The 24,500-nt window shown below is 42.3% G+C and overlaps 1 protein-coding gene across 8 annotated transcripts in view; it reads left to right on the top strand.

Moving 5' to 3' along the window:
* Positions 1-24,500, top strand: part of ltbp1 (latent transforming growth factor beta binding protein 1) — a 220,520-nt gene that overhangs the window by 36,091 nt on the left and 159,929 nt on the right. For all 8 annotated transcript variants that reach the window (XM_083922851.1, XM_083922848.1, XM_083922847.1 and 5 more), the window contains exon 3: positions 18,208-18,556. In XM_083922851.1, the coding sequence (XP_083778977.1) occupies positions 18,208-18,556 (349 nt within the window). The remainder of the gene's footprint in view (positions 1-18,207; positions 18,557-24,500) is intronic.

Below are 24,500 nucleotides of genomic sequence, written 5' to 3'. Positions count from 1 at the left end.
CATATTCTGAATAGAAAATATCAAAATATTACACAGGCTACTTAACATGAAAATAAATTGGCCAGTGAGGCCAGTATGCCTCAGTGACATGCTGTCTGTGAGTAGGTCTGCTGACATTACCTGCCAATCCGGTTCACTGTAGAGGCATGTAACTGTGATGTAGCTTTCTGTAGTCAAGGAAGTCCAACAGTCTGTTGTGAGGGCCACATTCACGGTTGCAAGTTGTGTTTTCACCTCGGCCTTCTCCCTTGCGTAGCTTGCTTCCACGCAGGATGTTATGGTTGTTCTAAGGGGATATTGTACCCTGGCTCCATGTACTTTATTACCTCTCGAAATCCCTGTCCGTCAACGACAATTATCAGCAGCATGTCTGTAGTAACTATGTTACATATCCGCTGGTTAATGCCCTCTGCTTTCGTGGAGTCACATACCCTTTGTCCCAGTGCTGTGGTGATTGTAGGCTGAGAACCACTCGCTGCTTGTATCACGGCTTAATTTGACATATTTAGGTGGTAATTCAACAAAGTTGGGGAGTTGTTGTACTTCAAAATACTTCCACATATTTTGCATTTGCCGTATTTGTCGTCATCAACCAACTTAAAGTGGCTCCATACAGCACTCTTTTGGCCTCTTCATCCTGTTAGTGTGCCGCTTTTCGTTTGTCATGTTATTGTTGACAGAGAACTGCTTCCCTTGTGATCCTGCGAGTGCGTCAAGTACGTCTGACGTCAAGCGCGCCCTCACATGGACTGGTGGGGTATTATGGGTTCAAAACGCAATTCATTGCAATTAATTTATTCTAATCGAGTAATTTCTTATCGAATAATTAAGCGATAATCGATTAATTGTTTGTCTGTACTTTATAGTGTTACTTGTGCTGTTTTATCTCATGGCCACAGAACATAAACATGATTTGTGCACAATGGTTTCAAAGATGCTCCAACTACTCACACATTTTCTTCTTATATACAACTATTTCTAAAACCAAGAGAATATTGATAAATTCTGCAATAGTTGTTAGTGTATGCAGAAGTTGTGATCAGATCTGTAGTTTATTTTTACTTTGTCTGACTTGAAGAAGCATGTGTCTCAGAGTGAAAGAAAAAGATTTGAAATGGATTGTACCTTTTGGCCCAGATCCATTGGTCAGATCACTTATTAAGAAGTAACCGTCTTTTCTCAATTGCTTTGTCTATCTGTTGGACTTTCTAGAGAGAAAGGCAGCTTGAGGGCCAGGAGTCCCCCAAGTTTCTGTGTGTAATAAATCAGAATGTCTGGCTATGACTAGGACTGTCACAATCATATGTTATTAGTTGATGATTCATTGTCATACAAATAATAGCAATTTATGAATAAACTTTTTCTGTTAATTTTATGCCACTTTAAGCCTAATAAATTGTAATGGTATGCATACATACACCTTATGAAATAAAATTGAAGAAGAAGGTGTGTTTTTTTGCTAATATTAGGGGTATGATGAGATCTTGTTAGGGTTAGCGTATATTTTCTTCTTTTGGTCTCTCCAGTTCTCTATTCCCTATGAGCTCAGCAGTGTTGAGGAGGTTTCCCATCTGCCAAAGTTGCAATTTGAGAATTTCACTTACTTGACTTGATGCAAGAGATTAGCATGGATTAACTTGTGTGTGAATCCACTCAACATGGCGATTCTGTTGATATGATGTGATTTGGCCACACAATATCACAGTTTCAAATGCTTGGGTGACTGGGCCTTGAGATGTAACATGATGTGAATAATGATGAACGAATTAGATCACAAGCCCTTTAAATGAGTTTTCTTTATAGGTTGTCTGGGCTCTTCCTTAGAGGCAGAATTAGGAACACTATTTCAGGAAGGAGCTTGGAGTAGAACCACACGGCTCTATTCGACGAATGGCCCCCTCAGGCAGGCCCAGCACACGCTGAAGGGATGAACCTCCAAAGAGGATCCCCGGGAAGAGCTGCAGTACATGTATTGTGGTGGAAAATGGATAGTGGTGGAACGCAGAGGATGGTGACTTAGGTCTATCTATCTTCTGGTCCACCACTCCCAAGATGCAGTTGAAAAGCTCCAGAAAAAGTTAGTGTGCTTAAACTGGGCTTTTGAGTTAAGACTATTTCATCAAATTTTACAGTTGATGGCAAGGTGAAGCATGGCCCCATAGAAGATGAATCCAAACACTCAGAGGCTTTTGTTGCTGATGAGATATTCGGATTTCCATGAAATGGTGTGGATACTTATGGTCCTGGATGAATCCTAATGATTTTGCATTCTAGTGCCATGCTGAGGTTCGCTCACGTAGTCCAATACATATGTAGGATGCTGTAAAATGTGCTAAACAAAATGATGCTCCTATAGCTACTTAGATATATGATATTATCGTCTAAGAAAAGATTAATAAAGAGACGCACATAAATATCTATGGACTTGAGATGCATATGTTGCATAGCCATAAACACCCACAGAGTGGCCAGAACTATTTTAGAGGTGGGCATGCCGAGATCAATCAGATTAATCAACTATCATTGATCAACATTGATGTATGGATTAAGGATAACACAGAACTACATTTTGTCCACAGCCATAAAGTTTGGTGGGTTGGTGAATTTCCTGTTAATCAGACCACAGCCGATAAAGAAAAGATAAAGAAATGACCTATTTGTCCATCTTTTTATTGCAGAAGGCAAACTTGTTATTACTGCAGAAGTGAAACTCTTAACCTTTACCTAAAGAGCACAGATAGTATTTGTTTGCTTCTATCTTGGCAGCCATAATGAACAACACATTCCAGTTCCTCCTCTGGACTGGATGAAATCAGATGTTGGCAGATTATTGAATTTCAGGGCAGAATGGCGCTTTGTTGAAATTTGCCTAAAGGGAACACATCATGATTATCTTGCAGAGCGAATATCTTTGTAACTTTGTGGAATTGCTCAGTTTACTTTCCTGAAGGAAAGCAGACAAAAAGTAAGGCACTGGTGAATGGACTGCAGCTTCCTTTAAAGTAGCTTAGTTGATACGTAAATAGTGTTTTTTACATCCTCCAATCCACAGGTCCATAGATACAACAAACATTCTCGATCTGATATCCTTTTGTGAGTGGTGAACACATAGGATGCAGTCAGGTGGGAAAGAACTAGGGCTGTAGCTATCAAATCTTTTTGTAATCGTCTTTTCTGCCGATTATTCCATCGTGATCGGATAGAAAAAGTAAGCAAAAAATAAATAAGAATTATAATTTTGTGAAAAAATGAATTCTAATTTGTGCTGTTTTGTAAATAATATACTATGTCTGGGGTAGGCCTGTATGGCGTGGTAATCTAAAAGGGGTGTGTGTGTGTATGTGTTTGTGTTTCACTGTGCATGTGTGCGTGAGGTGGAGAGAGAGAGAGAGAGAGAGAGAGAGGGAAGATTTTGTGTGTATCTTGAAGGCAATACACTCACTGAAAGCGCTCTCTGCAGTGATCAAACCTCTCATGTGTGGACCAGAGGGGAACCTTAAGGGCCTTCTACGCCTTCAGCGAAGGCCTTAAAAAATTCTAAACCAAAAAAATAAATATAAAAGATAGATATTATATAGTATTAAATAATATATGTATATATTTTTTAAAAATCTCATTTAATTCAAGATCAGCAATGAAAAGGTTACTGTCCTGATACACGTTATCAAATCAGAATCGTCCCTCTCTGTTAAAGCCCGGTTAGCTGGCTTATTAATTGGTTAGGACTTCAAAAATCTCGGAGAAGGCCAAGATATGTGTTTTGGTTTGGAGAGTGATTGGTAAATTGACCAATTACAGTTTTATTTTAAGTAGGCGGGAAAAAAAACAAAAGATCGTAGGCCTTTGCGAAGTCCCAACAGCGAGCAGAGTGGCGAGGGCGTGAGTGGTTGACAGTTAAATGATGAAAGACGAGAGCAACATTGTGGCTAGTTTGATAGTGTCACCTTTTTCAAGGAGGCCTTTCACAGAAAAACTTCAAATAATAAAAAACAGAGGTTAAAGTTTATGAATAATTAGGGGCGCGGCCTCTTGAGTGACAGTTAGCCGCTGACCCTCACTTCTCCTCGGATGCTAGTTGTCAGGATTAGCATTCTAACTCGACATCTCGACCTGGGCTGCGGTCATTCGTGTGGTGGTTCTATAAGTGACAAGATGGTTTGCTCTTCAATCAACTGTTCAAACAGAAGGTTTAGGAACACACCGTGTTAACGTTAGCTCTGTTACGCTAATTAAGGAGCCACACTTGCACAATGACTTGCAATATAGCCTGCTATCGATGGCACATACACTAGACGCTAATCTGGAGGATTCCGGCCGTGAGGGTCGGCGTTTTACAGTCTTTTAGCATGGTACAGTGTTGAATATCAGTTTAAATCATAGATCAGAAATGCTGCCTGCACTTGACCCCCGGAGCTGGTGTAATTTCCCAACATCGACTCCCACTCCCGTTTATATAGAAGCATGTTGTGTTAGCCTAGCTGCCGGGTGGTGGTGCTAATGTTGCTAATTCAGTAGTCAAAATCTGACAAGATGGCGACTCCCGTAGGTGAGTACGATTGGATCAAGTTGAGAGAACGGACCTCGACGGAGAGGCTACGTCCATGTTTTATACAGTCTATGCTTCTGACACAATGGTTACTGTTCTCTAATTTTGCTCACTGCTTTTTTCACACAATAAAGGTTTATGTTGAAGTGCCTTGGTTAATTAAAAAAAAAAAACAATATTTCAGAATAAATCAAATATTAACACTTTGTTTTCTAATTTTGATTTACAATGTATAGGCCTATTCTAACAGCAACCTCTGCCTAAAAACTGTGTCCCGACTTTCAACATCTAATATCAGTTCAGTTACAACCCTCTTCCAGTAAGTGATTCATCCTCAAAGATGACATCATTGCATTGCACCTATAACCCCCCCCCTCCCGAGGTAAGTTATGTTTGAGTTTTGAAATAACCACCACAGTTCATTTTCCACTTTGGGCGAAGCTTTTTTGCTCTTTTTCTGACTTGCGTAAATAGTCTTCATTTCCCCTCTCTCTGGCCTGGAGCGCAGGCTGCCATCTGTTCTGTGAATAGTTTTCTCTCTCAGACTGAGGTCAGCTACATAAAAGCTCTGTTCTGTGACAAGGGTGATGGACTAAGTGATGCTAATTTACTTGTTAGCTGGGTAAAAGAAATAGATCAGTCATGTTGATGTCTTTGCCCTTTTGAAGAAACCATGCTGGGCCTGGTGACCTTCCAAACTCACACTGAGGTCGGCAAGATTTAAAAATATTTTATGTATGTTTGTGTGTGGGCGTGCGTGTGAGAGCGAGTGTGAAAGCAGCTGCGTTCATGTGGTAGGTGTGAAGCAGAAACAGGGAGGCATAATGAATTTCTTTGTGTCACTGCCTTGATGCAATACCTTAAAATTCTAAAGTGAAGGAGAGAAAATTGCTCAGATTTTATGGGTAACTGCAAAAGCCTGTTTAACCTTGCATGTGGCTGGGACAGATGTTCACTAAATTCAGAAGTAGGTAGCGGTGGAAAGATATGACATCGATATATGAGGTATTGAATTCCACATTATCTGAGTCACTGCTGGCCCTCAGAGTTCAGATTAGCTCTGATGAGACTGCTTGTTAAGAATCTATGGGCCACACTTATACTCTGGGCGAGAAATACACTTTATCTACACTGGCCAGCAATGACGCTATAGAAACCCTATCATATTAAACATCCTAGTTCTTCACTGAATCCCCTTTGACTTGACTCCAATGATGTGCTCATCACAAAGCAAACAACCACTTAGACATATGAAAAACATTGTAATCTACCAAGGAGGACACAACAGTTGGAGAATGTTGTTTACCGCCTCACAGAACCCTGGTTGTTAAAAAAAAACTTGTTAAGGGTCCCCAGAGCAAAAGTTTGCTTTGGGACCCCTGCTGACACCCCCATTGCAACTCCCACATACTGCCTTCTGTGCATGGTGTATGTAACCTGTCATCTCCAAGTTCTGCTTAACTTTTTTGTGGGATTATCATTTATACGCTTCATTCGTTTTTTCACAGCCATAAGCCCTAACATGAATGTGCATGCAGACCATAGATTAGGGCTGGGCGATATGGACCAACAGTCATATCTTGATATTTTTGCTGAATGGCGGTACTCAATATATATCTCGATATTTTTTCCCTGTAAAGAAATAACAAAAACAAAGTCAGTTCCAAGTCAAATCAACATATGTCAAATGTCACACAGGCACTTTAAATAACTAGCTGCAAAATATCAACATGTACATGAAATTGAGACAATATTAAAACATTAAACTACTGGCTTGTTAAATAACAGGAACAATATATAGGCTAAGCAGTGTTAGAAGATAGTTCCGTCAGTACCGTAACACCAACACGTAACACATGAGCCCCCAGCAACAAGTGACAGCAAAAATGTACTAAACCTAAATCATTTTCATGTCAGCTCTATGGCAAGAAATCAGCAGTGTTTAACTGATTCATTGACTTTATTTCTCCGCCCAGTGCAGCGAGTGAGGCAGCAGGTGACACACAGACTGATCTGATCAGTCAGTGTAAAATACGGTTCATATGTTTAAAACACATACAGACTGATCTGATCAGTCAGTGTAAAATACGGTTCATAAGTTTAAAACACATATACAGACTGATCTGATCAGTCAGTGTAAAATACGGTTCATATGTTTAAAACACATATACAGACTGATCTGATCAGTCAGTGCAGATACGGTTCATATGTTTAAAACACATTCAGACTGATCTGATCAGTCAGTGTAAAATACGGTTCATATGTTTAAAACACATATACAGACTGATCTGATCAGTCAGTGTAGATGCGGTTCATATGTTAAAACATATATAGACTGGTCAGATCAGTCAGTGTAGATACGGTTCATATGTTTAAAACATATATAGACTGATCTGATAAGTCAGTGTAGATACGGTTCATATGTTTAACACATATACAGTGGTAGAAAACTTGGTCGTGAGTCGATCCACTTAATAAAGTGAGATGAGCGAGTGACGGTCATCACACCGCTTCCTGCCGTATATTGTCAGGCGGGGTGGGGCTCTTTAAGACGGCAAGGCCCGGTGGTCAGCACTGTCGCCTCACAACAAGAGGGTTCCTGGTTCGGATCCCGGCTGGGGCCCTTCAGTGTGGAGTTTGCATTCTCCCCGTGTCTGCGTGGGTTTTCTCCGGGTTCTCCGGTTTCCTCCCACAATCCAAAGACATGCACGTGTTAGGTTAATTGATGACTCTAAAAATTGCCTGTAGGTGTGAATGTGAGTGTGAATGGTTGTCTTTCTCTGTTCGTCTCTATGTGCCCTGTGATAGACTGCCGTCTTGTTCAGGGTGTACCCCGCCTCACGCCCAAAAGGGACAAGCGGTTGAAGATGAATGAATGAATAAATCAAGTGCGAAATAGAGCCATTTCTCAACGAGAAAAAAAAAAGATGCTAGATATTGGAAATAATTCAGGTTAAAGGCACTTATTTATTTTCTTCACTTTTCAGGCTCGGAAGGTACATCCATTATTTTTTACAGTCTGAAACATTTTTTTCAGATGCTTTGTTTCAAACATACCATAAGGCTTTTAATTCATCAATAATATCTATCATATGAGGGGTAGATACAGGTCAGACCAGATATCATTTATAATAAAAGACTCAGCACATCGAATGAACATTGTGATTGTCTTGAGAAATGTGTACAACCACAGAGGAGGTGCGTTTTCCTCATGCCAGTAGATGTCTTTCATCAACCATTTAGTTTTCCGTTCATTAATCATTTTCACAAATCTCAGAGCCACTAATTAGACTAACAAGCTTAGTGAGGAGGTGACACACCCTCTGGGACCCTTGGGAGTATGAGAGGGCCTCTTGTGAGTCATTTCTCCTGAAGGCTTTACACACACACACACACACACACGCGCGCACGCACGCACAGTGAAAAGGCTTTCAGCAGAGCGTATCATTCAATGGTGGCTGTGTTTGTGTGTTCCAGCCTTGTGTCTTTGTGAGAACCAGTTTGAGTTGTGGACCTTTTGCAAAATGAACAAATCTCATCACTTGAACATGGACTTGGGTTTAGTATTTATCTTATTTATAAGATTAGTATTAAGCATGTTTAGGTTGAGGAATGACAATGCATGTATTAAATCCGGTGTAATATACTAATACATCTCGGATCATTTTCCGATTGTACTTCTCATTGCTCTTGTTAAAAATATTGATAATTCATGTCCTACAACAAAAATATTGTTTACTAAAATGTGTTAAAGCTTGAATACTTGGCTGGGGATTTCCAAACTAGAGACTCCGAAATCCTTTATTTTCCACTGTTATTCTCACTTGTTGTATCTTATCTATTTAACCAATGCTTAGACTGATGGAATTAATGTCTTGGGAACACTTAGTTAGGGTCTTTTTGAGGTTGTAAATGTTAATGTATGATACATGTTATTTTTTATCCAAACAATATGATACTATTTATTATAATGTGTTATTGTTTGTTAGGGGGCACACACTTGGCCCAGATGATCTGAGCTGTGCTTTAGCGGGATTGTCCCTCCTCCCTCTTCCCCTCGGGCCCAGGCCCGCTTGCACTCACATTTCTTGAAATGATCCGAGCCTCGGCTTGATTGCTTCCTGCTTATAGATGAAATCACCCCTCAGAGTTTTTTTTTTAATGTCCAACTGTTTTTGAATGGTTTCATCTGACCAAACACTCCACCTCCACATCAGACCACCGCAAACCCTTCGGCTGCATCTTTTTAAATGACTGTTGCAAGGAACAGTCGTATATAAATAGACATCAGGACCACCATCAGTGCTCGTGCTTGTGCGAGCACATTTAATCATGCTTTACTTAAGCCCGGGCCGCGGCCGGGAGGTGTACTGTGCTTAAGACAGAACAGTTTTACTCACACTGATAAAACAAACTTGACTTGAACTGTGAATCGTGCTTGGGCCCGGTGTGAATGTTAAGTGTGAGTAGACCCTTCGTGTCTGGACCCCTATACACAAGCTTCGAATAGCTTACCAGGGTATCCCATTTCACATATCTGCTTGGTGTCTTATGATTGTACTTGTCTTTTAACTTTTGTGAATAAACCAAACTGAATTAATATAGTCATAGAGGATGGTCCAGATGCGTGTGTGTGTATGTGTGTGTGTGTGTGTGTGTGTGTGTGTGTGTGTGTGTGTGTGTGTGTGTGTGTGTGTGTGTGTGTGTGTGTTTGTTATCTGCTATCAACTTCCTTTGTATGGTTTTATCCAAACATAACTTAAGCGTGCATGTGTGTGTTGGAGTAGAGTATGTAAACTTAGGCCATGTTATCTGTGAGACAGGCTTTGTAGTTGATAAATGGAGAATAGAGCCCTGTGTAATTAAAGGCTACACACACAAACTCACACACACACACACACACACACACACACACACACACACACACACACACACACACACACACACACACACAGTGTCATTTGACAGTTGGATTGTTCATTGCAAAATGACTCCTCCTCTGCCAAAATATTGTACTTTTTACAGCACTACATTTATTTCACAACTTTTATTTTGTATTGTTGTTCATTTTTTACACATTGTCCATTTACATATTATATACTCACTTTCTTTGCTTTTATATTGATGTTATTATTTTTTGTATGTTAATTTTGTGTTTCCCTTATAATATTGTGAAACTTTAACATTATTTAAGTGGAGGCTTCAAATAAGCCCACTGGCTTTTCTGCCTCTTCCTGCACTGTATGTTATTTGTATTCTTTGTCAGTATTTTTGTATTTTCTTAAATTGTGCTAAATAAGTTCAGTTACTTGTTACTTAGCAGAATAATACAAAATATTACCAAAACATTAATTATGACATATTGTTAACGATTAAGATAAAATAAATGTTATTGATCCCCAGGAGAAATTCACAAGCTATCCAGCAGATAAAGTTTTATACTCCAGTTCAACTTTGCATTAATGCATTAATAAATATAATACAATAAACTATATAATATACATTATTTTGAAATGGTGCATTACTGCTAACAGTACTTTTAACTTGGGTACTATAAAGTTATAATCTGTAAGATTTTCTGTTAAGTTTCTATCTATCACAGAGCGTTTCCATCAGGGAATGTGGCTGTTGGGAAAATTGCAGGCAACGCCCTCTAAAAATTCCTCTCACTCAGCGTGTCTCCTTTCCAAAAAAGGACCCCAGAGGGATTTACAAGACTCCGGAGGTGAATAGGTTTTGAACATTGAGAAACGTTCAAGAAAGACAATGTTTACAAAGAGTTTGTTATCATTTTGACATTTAAGGTAGCTCCTTTGTTTCACAACGTCAACTGATTCCACCTTAAAATTTCTGGTAGTTGACAAAAAAGTGTGTGGGCCCAAAGAACTCAATGAATACAGACCCGTCTACTTGACCTATGTGGTCATGAAATCCTTTGAGCGCCTTGTCAAAGTTCAAATCCATCACAGACCCCCTCCTGGACCCCCAGCAGTTTGCCTACAGAGCCAACAGGTCTGTGGACGATGCTGTAAACATGGCCCTCCACTTCATCCTCCGGCACCTGGACTCAGCAGGAACCTACACCAGGATCCTGTTTGTGGGCTTCAGCTCCACCTTTAACACGACCATCCTGACGGCTCTACAGGACAAGCTCTCTCAGCTACGCGTGCCCGACTTCACCTGCAGGTGGATCACTGACTTCCTGTCTGACAGGACACAACATGTGAAGCTGGGGAAGCATTTTTCCAACTTCCTGATCATCAGCACCGGTTCCCCTCAAGGTTGTGTACTTTCTCCACTTCTTTTCTCCCTGTACACCAACAGCTTCCACCCGAGAGTGCTGTTTACATGCGCGCATAATCAGGGAACTGAAGGAGTTCTCTAGGTCCGTTAACCGGGTCATGAGAACCCTGATTTTACCCGGGGTATGGTGTTTACATGGTGTTTAAAAAACCGGGCTATGCCCTTAATCTGATTATAATCAGATTTTTAAACTGCATTTAAACGCACTGACTTGTTTCGAAGGGAACTCTGCGAGATGAGGTCTGTTGTATGTTAGCAGTGCGAGAAGAAAAAGCTGGCATTCTAGGATGGAGCAAGCAAACACGTCCGCCTTGGGGGCGCCATGTTGTCAAACCACGTGTGTAAAGATATGTGTGTTTAGCAGTCTGGTTTTGTATTTAGGCGATTGGATGAAGCTAAACAGTTCATGATACCGCTGCAACTTGCAGGTGTCACTCAGCCCCCGATTTGTTTTGTTGCTCTGATTGGTTGAAGATGTAATTATTTACGTCCAGAGGTATTTTGGTCTGTACAATTGATACACATTGCCAATATCACCAATAAGTAGATAATAATTAAAAATAAAACAAAAATAATAATCTTCTTGCTTCTGCCTAGTGATAGTGTGCTGAAATGAGGTAACTTTCACTGCTGTACTTGGGTTTACTTAGAATAGAATAGAATTACTTTAATGATCCCAGACTGGGAAATTATTTTGTAACAGCAGTAGTGGGTCAGCAAATAAAACACTTTGCACATAACATACATAGAATCCAATATATACATAGTGTATATATACAGTGCACAGTGTGCTATAAACAATGAACAATAATAATATATACAACAAAATATGCAAAATATACTATAACAATAATAATATATACAACAAAACAGTAGAGAGAGCAGAGTTCTCTGTCAGGCAGGCAGAGGTGAGAGAGTTATTATATACAGTGATGGAAAGATTTCCTGTATTTGTTGCTACGACAGCGAAGCTGAAGCAGCCTTCTGGAGAAGGTGTTCCGCTGTCTGACCAGTGTGAGTTGGAGAGGGTGGAGAGGATTATCCATGATGGATAAAAGTTTTTTCAGTGTCCTCCTCTCCACCACAGCCTCCAGAGTGTCCTGTTTGCAGCCAATCACAGAGCCGGCCTTCCTGATCAGTTTGTTGAGTCTGTTGGTGTCCCTGGCGCCAATGCTGTTTCCCCAACAAACCACAGCAAAGAAAAGTACACTGGCCACCACAGATTGATAAAAGATCTCCAACATCTTGCTGCACACATTGAAGGATCTCAGCTTTCTCAGGAAGTAAAGTCTGCTCATCCCCTTTTTGTAAACAGCTTCAGTGTTAGATCTCCAGTCAAGTCTGTGGTTGATGGTAACACCCAGGTACTTGTAATCCTCCACCGCCTCCACATCCTTTCCCAGAATGAGGTTGGAAAGCCGTCTTCCTCTTCTTCCTGAAATCTACCAGTGCCCTGTACTCCTCCTCCTGTCCCTCACTTATACACCCAACAACAGCCGAGTCGTCAGAAAACTTTTGCAGGTGACACGACCCAGTGTTGTACTGAAAGTCAGTGGTGTATAAGCTGAACAGGAAAGGAGACAGTACAGTCCCCTGTGGAGCTCCTGTATCAATAACCACCACATCAGACAGAACACTGCCCATACAGACGAACTGTGGCCTGCCTGTCAGGTAGTCAGTAATCCAGGAGATCATTGTGTCATCTACTCCCATCACCCGCAGCTTCTCCCCCAGTAGCAGTGGCTGAATGGTGTTAAAAGCAATAGAGAAATCAAAGAATGTGATTCTCACAGTACCTCCTCCACCATCCAGGTGCAAATGGGCTCGTTGCAGCAGGTAGATGACAGCGTCATCAACTCCCAAGTGGGGCTGGTAAGCAAATTGCAGAGGGTCTAGCAGGGCTCTCACCTGCGGCCTCAGGTTGGCCAAAACCAGTCTCTCCACCACCTTCATGACGTAAGATGTGAGGGCCACTGGTCGATAGTCATTGAGGTCTGATGGTGTCGACTTCTTTGGAACAGGAACCAGGCAGGAAGTCTTCCAATGCACTGGTATTCTCTCCTGACCAAGGCTCAGGTTGTAGAGGTGTTGTAGGACAGGAGACAGCTGGCTGGCACATGTCTTCAGGATCCTGGGGCTGATACCGTCAGGGCCAGCAGCCTTATGCTGGTGGAGTCTCTCCAGTCTCCTAACCTGGCCTGCATTCACAGTCATGCAGGGGAGGCTGCTGGTGTCTTCAGTGGAGGACGAGGAAGTGGAGGAGGAGGAGGAGATGGAGGAGGAGGAGGCAGAGGAGGTGGAGGAGGAAGAGGTGGAGGTGGAGGAGGAGAGGTGCTGCACAGGAGAGCTCACAGCAGGGGATTGAGGGGGGAGGGGAGGAAGCATTTGGGGCAGTGAGGGTGTGTGGCGGTCTGGAGGTGTCATGGAGACGACAGAAGGCTGTGAGCTGAACCTATTGAAGAATCTGTTCAGCTTGTTTGCCCTCTCTAGGCTGCCTGATGACTGTCTGCCGCTCACCTTACACCCAGTGATCTGCGTCATGCCAGTCCACGCATCCCTCACATTGTTCTGCTGGAGTTTGGCCTCCTACAGGAGGAACTATAGGTGTCTTTACAGGTCCTCAGCATATCCCTGAGTTCATGCTGCACTCTCCTCAGTTCTTCCCTCTCTCCAGACCTGAATGCCCTCTTCTTCTTGTTAAGAAGGGCTTTCAGGTCATTGGTGATCCACGGCTTATTATTAGGGAAGCGGCGTACAGTCCGGGTTGGCATGGTGGTGTATTCACAGAACCTAATGTATTCTATGATGCAGTCGGTCATGCTGTCCAGATCCTTTCCATGTAGCGGAGTCCACCTCCTCACGCTCCTAGTGTGGACAGGCTGCCGCTGAACAAGGGGAATATACTTAGGGGTCAGCAGAACCAGATTGTGGTCAGATCTTCAAAGAGGGGGGAGGACTGTGGGACTGTATGCACCCTTAGCATTTGCTAAGGATGCATACACACCGATAATGATGGCAGACGTGAATTGCCGGGGCAAATAATAAGGTCTCATCCCCACAGTCAACAGTTCAATGTCCGGGGTACAGAGACGTTTCTTCACGTGAACATGTCCGGGATTACACCACCTCTCACTCACGTACATTGCAATTCCTCCTCCTTTTTTCTTTCCACTGCTTGTCACGTCCCTGTCCACCTGAACAGTGCTGAAGCCGGAAATCGCCACGCTGTGGTCCGGGATGTGTGAGTGAACCCATGTCTCCGTGAAACACAACACACTGCACTCACGATATTCCCTCTGAGCCTTTATCAGCACGGCGAGCTCGTCCGTCTTGTTCCCCAGAGACCTCACGTTTCCCATGACTATTGCTGGTACAGCCGGTCTGTGTCTCCTCCTCTTCACCCTCCATTTCACTCCAGCTCTGCAGCCACGGCGTCTCCTCCGCAGCTCCTTCAGGACCTCAGGTCTGGCTCCTTCAGGACTGCAGGTCTGGCTCCGGGCAGCAGTACAGGTTCACACAGTGCAATCAGCTGGTCGCGTGTGTAAACAATGCGCTCAGTGATGCGCTCCTGACCCTCCGTTGCTAGGGTTAGCAAAAACATCACAAAAACATCACAAAAAGTTCCGTAAAAGTTCAAAAAAGAAAAAAAAAAGAAAGGTGTTCGTACTCCCCAAGTCTCCGGAGAAGAGTCGCCAAATGTTCAGCAAAAACACAAACACAACAAAAACTTTTTAAAATCTTAAAAACCCACGGGAGCTGCCGTTACAGGCTACCACCTAGTACGGCGCCATAGCAACGCTGATCCAGACCATAGAAAAAAAAAAAGATTCACTTTTCACACTGTTTTTACAAATGAAAGAGTTTTAAAAGTAAGAGCGTGATCACACTATCCTTTTGGCCGCGGCCAAAACCGGTTTTTCAGCTAAAGTCTAGTACCTTTAAGTAGTGTGAGCGCACCCGCTCCGCGCTCAACTGGGGCCAGCTGGGCCGCCACGGCCCGCTTGAAAGAGGTGGGCTTTAGCGGAGCCGTTTTCACATGTACGAGCACGAGCGTGCGCACGTGCACGTGCACGCGCACGAGCCCTACGGCAGTAGCTTTATGTCCGCCTGTTCGGACATGTAAATAGAAGGACGGACCATGCGCGGACATTTAACAACAACAACAATGGTGGGGAAAGGTTCACGTTGTGTTTACTGCAGATTTGGTCGGATGAAAATATTCAAAAACAGTCGACAAGACGCACAAAAACTCCGAAGTCTGTGGAAAGATTTGTAAACAAAGCCACACACGCGATCAATGCGTGTGACGTGTTACGGCTTGAAGGCGTATGGACAGCAAGAAGCATTGGCCGAGGCCCTGGTAGTGTGAGTACAAACGGGGCTGGGGCGCGGGGGGTAGAGGGAGGATAGTGTGAGCGCGCCCTAAGGTTAGACTGAATGGTTTGCCAATGCTAGACAAGCAATGCCCAAAACCTGAAGCTGGAGGTCCTGATTCAGATCTCTTAGGGCGCGCTCACACTATCCTCCCGGACCGAGACCCGGACTTTAGGGTACTTGTCCCCCCTCCCTCTCCCCCCCGCGCCCCAGCCCCGTTTGTACTCACACTACCAGGGCCTTGGCCAATACTTCTTGCTGTCCATACGCCTTCAAGCCGTAACACGTCACACGCATTGATCGCGTGTGTGTGGCTTTGTTTACAAATCTTTCCATAGACCTCGGAGTTTTTGTGCGTCTTGTCGACTGTTTTTGAATATTTTCATCCGACCAAATCTGCAGTAAACACTCCACCTCCGCATCACACCAACATGAACCTTTTACCGCCATTGTTGTTGTTGTTAAATGTCCGCGCATGGTCTGTCCTTCTATTTACATGTCCGAACAGGCGGACATAACGCTACTGCCGTAGGGCTCGTGCTCGTGCGCGTACACGTGCGCACGCTCGTGCTCGTACATGTGAAAACGGCTCCGCTAAAGCCCACCTATTTCCAGCGGGCCGTGGAGGGCCAGCTGGCCCCAGTTGAGCGCGGAGCGGGTGCGCTCACACTACTTAAAGGTACTAGACTTTAGCTGAAAAACCGGTTTTGGCCGCGGCCAAAAGGATAGTGTGATCACGCTCTTAAAGTGATAAGCTTAAACATATAAAACGTAAGATTTGCATAGTTAATACTCAGTAAGGTTACTATCTATCAAAGAGTGAATTAAAACAATGGTGATTGTTCATATGACCCACTAATGAAAGCCCTTGTTGCCTCTTTTCCGAGTATTCCAATAGCTGAGTGTCTGCGGAGACTCATTCCCTCCCTTAATATAAATACACCGCAAGGTTAGAGACACTGTTTGCATAAGTCAGCAGCGGTTGGTCTACCTAGGTGTAGCTCATTACTGTCAGTTATGCTGCGTTCACTTGTACTCGGAATCAGGAACTTCTAACTTCTATGTCAGGCTTGTAGTAAGGGCAGAAGTGTAATAGGAACATGTTTTGTGTGTATGGATTTAAGAGGTTAACATATAGGGGTCGGACTGGAAGTAGAGAGGTGAATGTGCGTCAATAAAGTTTACAAATAGTCAAAGTCAACACGCATATCAACCTCAAACGTGACAAGATGGGGGCTCTGAAAGAACAGGCTCGCCTGCAGTTACATCTTACCACCACAGAGGTCGCTAGAAACAAGGAATCTCAAAACTTACAGATTACAGCTTTAAAACAATAATGTAATGGGCTTAAAAGTTTAATGGAAGATTAATAACTATTTTCCCAGATGTCTGTCATTCACTCTCCACAACTAACCAGCTCGCTACCTGCCTGAAACTAATATAAGCTGACCAGTTGATTATTTGTACGCTTCCCGGCTTGTTTTCAACTAAATAATGATGAAAATAGGTGAAATTCGTGCTCACCAGAGCAGAGCTGAGCCTCCTGACATTGAAACATCTGTTTTCTGACACTGTCCCACGCTGACCAAACATATATAGAATGTTTGATCCTATTCTTTGACTTGTAAAGCAAGTGTTAACTTCTTTTAAAAGAAAAATCTTGTACCATGTACCATTGTGATCTTACAGTAGCCTTCTTAACTTGAATGATGTTTTGCACAACAAACAGGTATTTTTATACAGTGGAACCATTGGAAACAAAGCGTCTGTACTAAGGATGAGTCTGGCACCATCAAAGCTGTGGGTATATTTACTTTCAGCACATCCAAATACATGCCCTCTGGAGAATCTATAATTTATTTTCTTGCGTGTCAAGTGGATTATTTCAGGGACATTTCAGTTTTGCTGCTTAAATGCAATAATATATGCAGTAGTAACATTCCTGCAAGCATGCAACCTATCTAATCATTTCACCCATATTACCAATAAATAGATGAATAAATAAAATACAAATAAAAATGTTTTTGGTTTTCCCTGTTGTTATTTGGCCAGTTAGATAGATTGTTTTATATACAATGGAGGTTAATCGAATTAAGTCTGTGGTACAGCATAACAATATACGTATATATTTATGAAATTTATCAGCAACATTTCTTTCCAGAAACAGTGCCCTTGTTATGCTGCACAATCTAGAGACTAAACCGATGATTATGAACAATGTAGGTGAAAGTTGCAGCTTTGTGAGCTCTCATATGGACTCAAACTGGCTGATGACTCAGCTTGTCAAATCTCTAGCAGCTGGTTTCAGTACGTAACACACGTCACCTGTTTCAACAAAAAAGCCTGAGAAGTCAGAGGTTAGAACAGAAGTACAGAGAGGCGTTGCTATGGAGATGATCCATCGTCTCACTGGTCTGAACTGGCAGGTTTTAGAAAGTTGCAGAACATTGCAAGTGGTTGCAAGTTTCAACTCATCTTGTCGTGAATCTTTGGTCTGAACTGGGCTTTACAGTTTTCATTGGAATTACTTTCTGCTGAAGAAATAATCCCATGAGAGTGTGGTCTGTGGAAATCACCCCACCCATACCAAAATCCCAAACTTCCCCCTCACAAATCTTGATTTAACCAGTGATTATGACCATTATTAGTCAATCTGCAACTGGGCCTAATATGTCATAAGGGTTAAATGGTAAACACACCAGAGGTTTTTTGAACCAGAACAGAAAACCACAATTGATTGTAAATTCTTGTTGTAGAAGTATGATTGAAACTTTGTTTTCATACTTTTACTTTCTAACCTAGTTAGAAGGTAAGCTAGCTATTTGTGCATTACAAAAATCTGGAAACCTCAAGTCCAATGTATCAGTATACTTGCATCTAATCCACTGTTTTGTATCTCTTACTGTCATTTTCATTACCCATCTGTTTCTCCCTCCTCTCTTTCTTTTCTTCTCTCTATGCTCTGTCTGGGTTTTGTGTTTTAGCCAACTGCATCCCTCAATGCCAGAACGGAGGAATGTGCCTCAGGCCTCAGCTCTGTGTCTGCAAGCCTGGCTCAAAGGGTAAGGCATGCGAACAGAAGACTGTGCCCACCCACCCCTTTCCACCAGTGCCTGGGAATAGGCCCACCAATGGGCAAACCACTGGTAGCTCAAATGGACACACTAATGGACACAATGTGGTACCTCAGCGACCCATACCTCAGCAAGCTCCTCCCAACGGTTATGCCTCTGCCCCTCCTCCATCTAACAACGTGGCCCAGATGAAACTAAGTGTTAAGCCGGCACCCCAGCTTGTACGACCACATTACATCCAACAGCACATCCAACAACAGTAAGTACCATGCTTAGATTCAACCTTTAGTTATCTGTTCAGGAAAAATCTGCCATCTTCCAACAACGTCAAAGTCATGTAGTTGCAAATTCTGCTACTGATAACCCTTGAGCAACCCCACTGGAGCGGTTGGATGGTACAAAGTCAGGCATGGTATGGTAGAATGGTAGATTTCCTTTTTAAAAACAAGATGGAGAAACTGGGTTAATTAACAACACAACTACAAAAAAGATTATGTAATACTTATAAGGGAGGGACAATAACTGCAACAATATGAATATATTAAGTAATACTGTATATGGGTAGAATATGGTTAGATTCGTCTACCGGAGCACAACGGAATAAATTTTTCCAATCAATCTTAAATTCAAGAATACAAATCACAGTAACGTACAGACACCATCCATTGAGGGAGAGTATTCTACGACTCTGCCAAGGTTAATTTATGCTTTACAATAGAGACGGATACGGACGGAGCCTTCTGTCCGTACTCTGCGTACATTTTGGCCAAATATCTGCATGTATCCTGCAAGCTTAAGGATGTGTACTGATACTGACCAAACGTTGCAGTGCCGCCAAAAATTGTGGGGGCATTGTCGGGCACTGTACACAAAGAGTGGTGTGAATAACAGGAGCGAGCAAGTCATCAAAAGCCCAGACGAACTTCCTAAAATACTGAAAGTGACGTTTGTCGTCAATTTCTCTCATTTGTAAAACAAATGTCCGGAATTCTCTGTCCACAAACAGTTTTTTATCAAACTTTATTTGGGTAAAGCTAACTAGTTAGCACATGTCTGAGTTTGTCTCTCTGCATCAAACTCGCTGATTTTGTGTGTTTCATGGATGATATAACATATTCATCTATGAATGTCTAATTTTTTTCTTGAATTTACACCTTCTCTTAGGCCCTTTTAAGACGCAGACGGTCTAGAAAGCAAACACAAAAGCGGCGTTGCATTCTCACTTTCTATTCAACGTTTAGACGAGTGTCTTTCGGGAAAAAATCTACGTGCATACGGTGATGAGTGTGTGAAATCCGATGTAGGTGCATCGTCAGGTGGCTAGGTGCGGTGGCATTTGCTCTTAGACTGCAAGGGAAGCTTCCCCGAAAATGTCACCAAAAATAAAAAAGTGGGGAAATATGTACTGCTGTGTGTACATTTCATTGACTAAATACGCGCTAGAAAGCCTTCATCTTTTGTTCAGAATCAACTCCTTATCACAGGTAACCGGAGCAACTTCCTTCTCCTTCATCCCCACAGCTCCACAGCACTTTACACAGTCGGACGCTCAGCTTCTACTGACTTCAATGGGGAAGCATAGAGCAGGTTGTTCCACTGAAGCCAAGCTACATGCACATTAGAAAAATGCTGGGCTTTGATCTGTCCATCGGACAATCAGCGTCTCTGGGCGTCTATGGGGCAGTGGGCTGGCCCGGACGCTCGGCTTCTGCATGATGATTGGATGAGCTGTCTGAGGCGGAATCCTTTTTTGATTGACAGCTAAACGAGCGAATCAGCGATCTTGAAGAATAAACATCCAGCGGAGCATTTTCCAAGTTTTACATTCAGTTGTTCTGAACTGATCCGGAGACTTTACCGATCCCCAGCGACTTAAAAACGACTAGCGTTGTGTTGGGTGACTCTGTTCTGTCACTCTAGGGTTTCTTTCCACAACGAGCAGCGGCAGCTGCGGAGCTTCTCCCCCCGTCACGATCACTCAAACTAGAATTTACATATAAATAAACAAACACATTTTTTGCTGTAGGCCGGAAAAATTAGCTTCCCCTCCTTAAAAGACCAGCAGCCGCCACTGGTTTGGTGGAACTGTGAAGCACTGCAACACAACACCACCCAGAGCTGGTGCATGCGTAGAAACTTCCTTCTCTTTCTCTCCCTAACAGTGGAGAAGCAGGGCGGCGTAGAGTGTGGCTGTTACTTTTGTGGTTGCTTGCATCTCTGGAAGAGTGTCTCTGTCCGTCTGTTTTTGTGTCTGTCTTTGTCTCTTCTTTTCTTCTTTTCGCTGCATTCCGAAAACGAGAACCCCTTTCTACTTGAGCACTACTGAGAAAGTCGGCGCAGACACTTATTTTTGTACCCTTTTGTTAAGAAAAAATGGAAGAAACAGACGTTTAACAGACGTTCCTGCCTGTTAAAGAGAAGCGTAGCCACCGTACTCAATGGGGGAATTGTTGGGTCTATGTAAATCATAAATAAGTCATAGAGTGTGGTTTATACCTACTCCTGAGATAACTTTTGTTATGATTTGGCACTATAAATAAAATTGAATTGAATTTAATTGAATTGACAGGGATCTGCACCATGGTCTGCAGTCTCCCACCTCCTCGTCTCCATCCAGGACACTTGAATGTCCCACTGATGGAAACAGCCCCACATGTTTGTTGTTGTTTACCTGTACTCTGCACATGGATGTTTTGGAAACACGATGTAAGCCAGCGTAACCAGATCAGAGCCCACTTTTGTGTTTTTACCTCTCTACACGGAAACACAACGGTGGAGCGTTATTAAGATGTGCACTCTAAAGGGGGGTCTACCTTTTTAAACCCCAAAAACGCTGTCAGGGTCTAAATGAAAGGCAAATCTAATAAAATATTTTCACCCGCGAGTGTTGTCGTGTAAACAGGGCCATAGTTAACTGATGGAGTCAAATATTACCCTAACCCTGTAGGGCATTAGCGATACATTAATTTTACGATACGATACACGATATTCAGCCAACAATACGATTCGATACGATACACTTACATCATTTTCTGAGAGATTTTAAAGGTACAGTGTGATTTTGGTGACATCTTGTGAGTGTTTCATTGACTGGAATTGAATTAATAAAAACTGAAAGGATCAATCACACAATATATGGCTCTAATTGGACAGCAGAGATGGTAACAAGTCACTTTTTGCAAGTCCAGGTCAAGTCTCAAGTCTCCAAGGGCAGCAGCAAGTCCTAATCAATACCCTTATGGTTTTAATAAATAATACTATAGAGAACTAATTAAAAACACACATGAAACTCCAGGTCCTGCTCTCATTTTGGGGGAGAATGGGAGGATTTTAAGACATTTGATAATAACTTGGAGGCAGACACATCAGCCGTAGATATTCTGCATGATATATTCATGATTATGCTATGTATATTTGCCTTTTTACTTGTTATTTAGTATATTTGTATTTTATTATAGTCATGTATTTTGTATTGGCTGCTCATTCTGTTTGCCAGAAACGGTCTCAGCCGTGCTGCTGTCAGGACACTCTGAAAAAGAGATTTTTAATGTCAATGAGCTATTCCTGTTTTAAATAAATAAAGAATCCTCCAGCTTCTCTAACACAGTGTAATGGTTAAAGCTAATAACGCAGTAACATTAACGTTATGTGGTCAACAATGAACCTGGACCGTAAATTTGCCTTTAGCTGACATTAATAATAAAGTGTATTTCTCCCGGTTTAACAGTGTTAGCCAGCAGATGGAGGCAGCACCTGCAAGAAAAGACTTTTAAAAAATATTAATGAACGCCAATCTAAAAATGAATCTCTCACAAAGCTAACATTGGTAGCAAACTAACATTAGTAGCAAGCTAAAGTTGATAGTTTATGCAGCTGAGCTTAACACAGACTTTGCATCCTGTGATTCTTTTGTTTCGGCTGTGACTGAAGCTATTAAAGCCAAACAATATGATAGACAGTTATGAATCTGCAGCAGGTGACGTGCTCTCCGTGTCATCTGCAGAGTGTGGCGGCTCACACATCTCTGTGGGAGAGAATGACTTTCTGCTCCTGATGTTAATGCTTCAAAAGAGTACATAGATGAAAAAATTGTGCACTTCAAATCTGGAGTCCCCATCTCTAGAAGTGCTCTACAGCAACATTAGCGACTGGTGGACAGCTCTTCCTGCAAAGCAAATGGGCAGGAAATGGGCAGCAAGCAGAGTAACAGGGATTTGAATGGAACTTGATGTATCAGTACTTGCGGCCAAAAAAATTGATACTTTCTGTGGCAACAAAATATCGATTTATATCACAGTATCAATAAAATCCTACAGCACTATAACCTGGTGTGTGGCTTCATCTGTTGACAATCACACAGGCAGTACGCTTTTTTAGCTTGCTGACAGCATGGTAAATGGAAAAGCCTGCAAACCACTGCTACACAAGTGTTGATACAAGCATAGGGATTATTCTGGGTTTCTTTCCCGTTTTTTTTTAACAGATCCCTCACTGTGAAGGCTGTGTTATTGGGGTTTGCCTGGCCAGTATTACTCTCATTATCACCAACCATCAGTGTGATAGGTAGAATTTCTCCCGGCACTTTCATGAGTAGAGTTGAAATGCCACCAGCTCCTGCTGTGGTTAACTGTTGGTTTGTCTTGCTTGTCACTACATCACATGACTGGAGAACGTGCAGTCCCATCAGACAGGAAAAATTGTCATAACACGCTGAATGTAGACTCAAAACAAATCTATGCTCTATCTGGCACGGTGTTCAATTAATGTTTACATAGCAGACCAGACTTCTGATATTGATTAATGACATTTAGAATATTAATACATTTTAAATCTTATTATATCGGTCAGGTGTACACAAGCAACTGAGTTAAAGAAATAGTTCACAAATCTGCGAAAATTGAACAGATTGAGGTATTTAAGCACATTATGTGGCTGTTAGACCTACATAGATTATTAATCTTTTTGGTGCTTAACTTTCTTATATACACTGAGATCAAAATTAGGTAACAAATTCTAAATACTACTAACATTTATTCTGAAACATTGTTATTTTTTTATTGTTCAGAATTTGATAGAATATCAACTGGGACTATAGCACTGCTGTACCAGCATATATATATTTTTTTTTAAAAACCCAGGCACTTCAACAAAAACCTTTAGTTTGTGAAAAAAGCAGGGATCAAAATTTCAGTAACAGTAACCATTGTGTCAGAAGAGGAGATTTAAACATTGTTTTCTTCGGGCTATAGGATTAAAAAAATGAATAGGAAGAGTAGACGTACCCCCCCCCAAAAGTCACATCAATGCCTTTTATTGGTAGAAGTGAATGATGCCGACAAGATGCCGAATCCCGTAGGCGAGAACAATTTGATCAAGTTGAGAGAACGGACCTCGCCGAAGAGGCTACGTCCATTTTTTTGTACAGTCTATGCTGTTACTCAGAACAAAGCACTGACATAAGCTGCCGAGATATTCTTCCTTTCCCTCCCTAGATTCTGCCTGATTGAGTTCTGATATTGTTAATACATAAGACGGCTCTGGTGAGGTTCAGTGGGTTCATTACATTAGACCAGAGTATGTCAGCTCTCGTGGGGAAGAAGACTTGGACGTCTTGAGTGTAGAGATCGGGGGTGGATTGTGATTGTGGCCAGAGCTGTGAAGGCCGAGATTGAACAGATTCTGCCCCCTTCACATGCACTCACACAAACGCACGCACGCACGCACGCACGCACGCACGCACGCACCACGCACACACACACACACACACACACACACACACACACACACACACACACACACACACACACACACACACACACACACACACACACACACACACACACACACACACACACACACACACTCCCTTAACCCTGACTCACAGATCTGTTTATGTAGAAATGAGTAAAATCTCCTATATTTCAGACTAGCAGGCTATTGTAACCATTTGTTGGACACTCTCCAAACTCTTCTCCTATATTTTAATTTAATGGCTCAGTCATTGCCAACACACGCGGTCATGCTAGATCCTTTTTTGAGACTGGAATGTGATCTTATGTTTATAACTTCTCTTTTGCTGTCACTGTTCTCCCTGTCTCAAAGCTCAGGTTAGAAGCTCTGTTATTGCCAAATTTAGGACTTAGTCTCCAGAGAAGTAGTTGTTGATCTGTTACCATAACATTTTGTTGGTAGAGTATAGTGAG

This window comes from Echiichthys vipera (genome assembly GCF_963691815.1).
Source record: "Echiichthys vipera genome assembly, chromosome: 11".
NCBI classification, from domain to species: Eukaryota; Metazoa; Chordata; class Actinopteri; order Perciformes; family Trachinidae; genus Echiichthys; species Echiichthys vipera.
The sequence above is the reverse complement of the archived record's forward strand: the minus strand, read 5'-3'. Positions and strand labels throughout refer to the sequence as shown.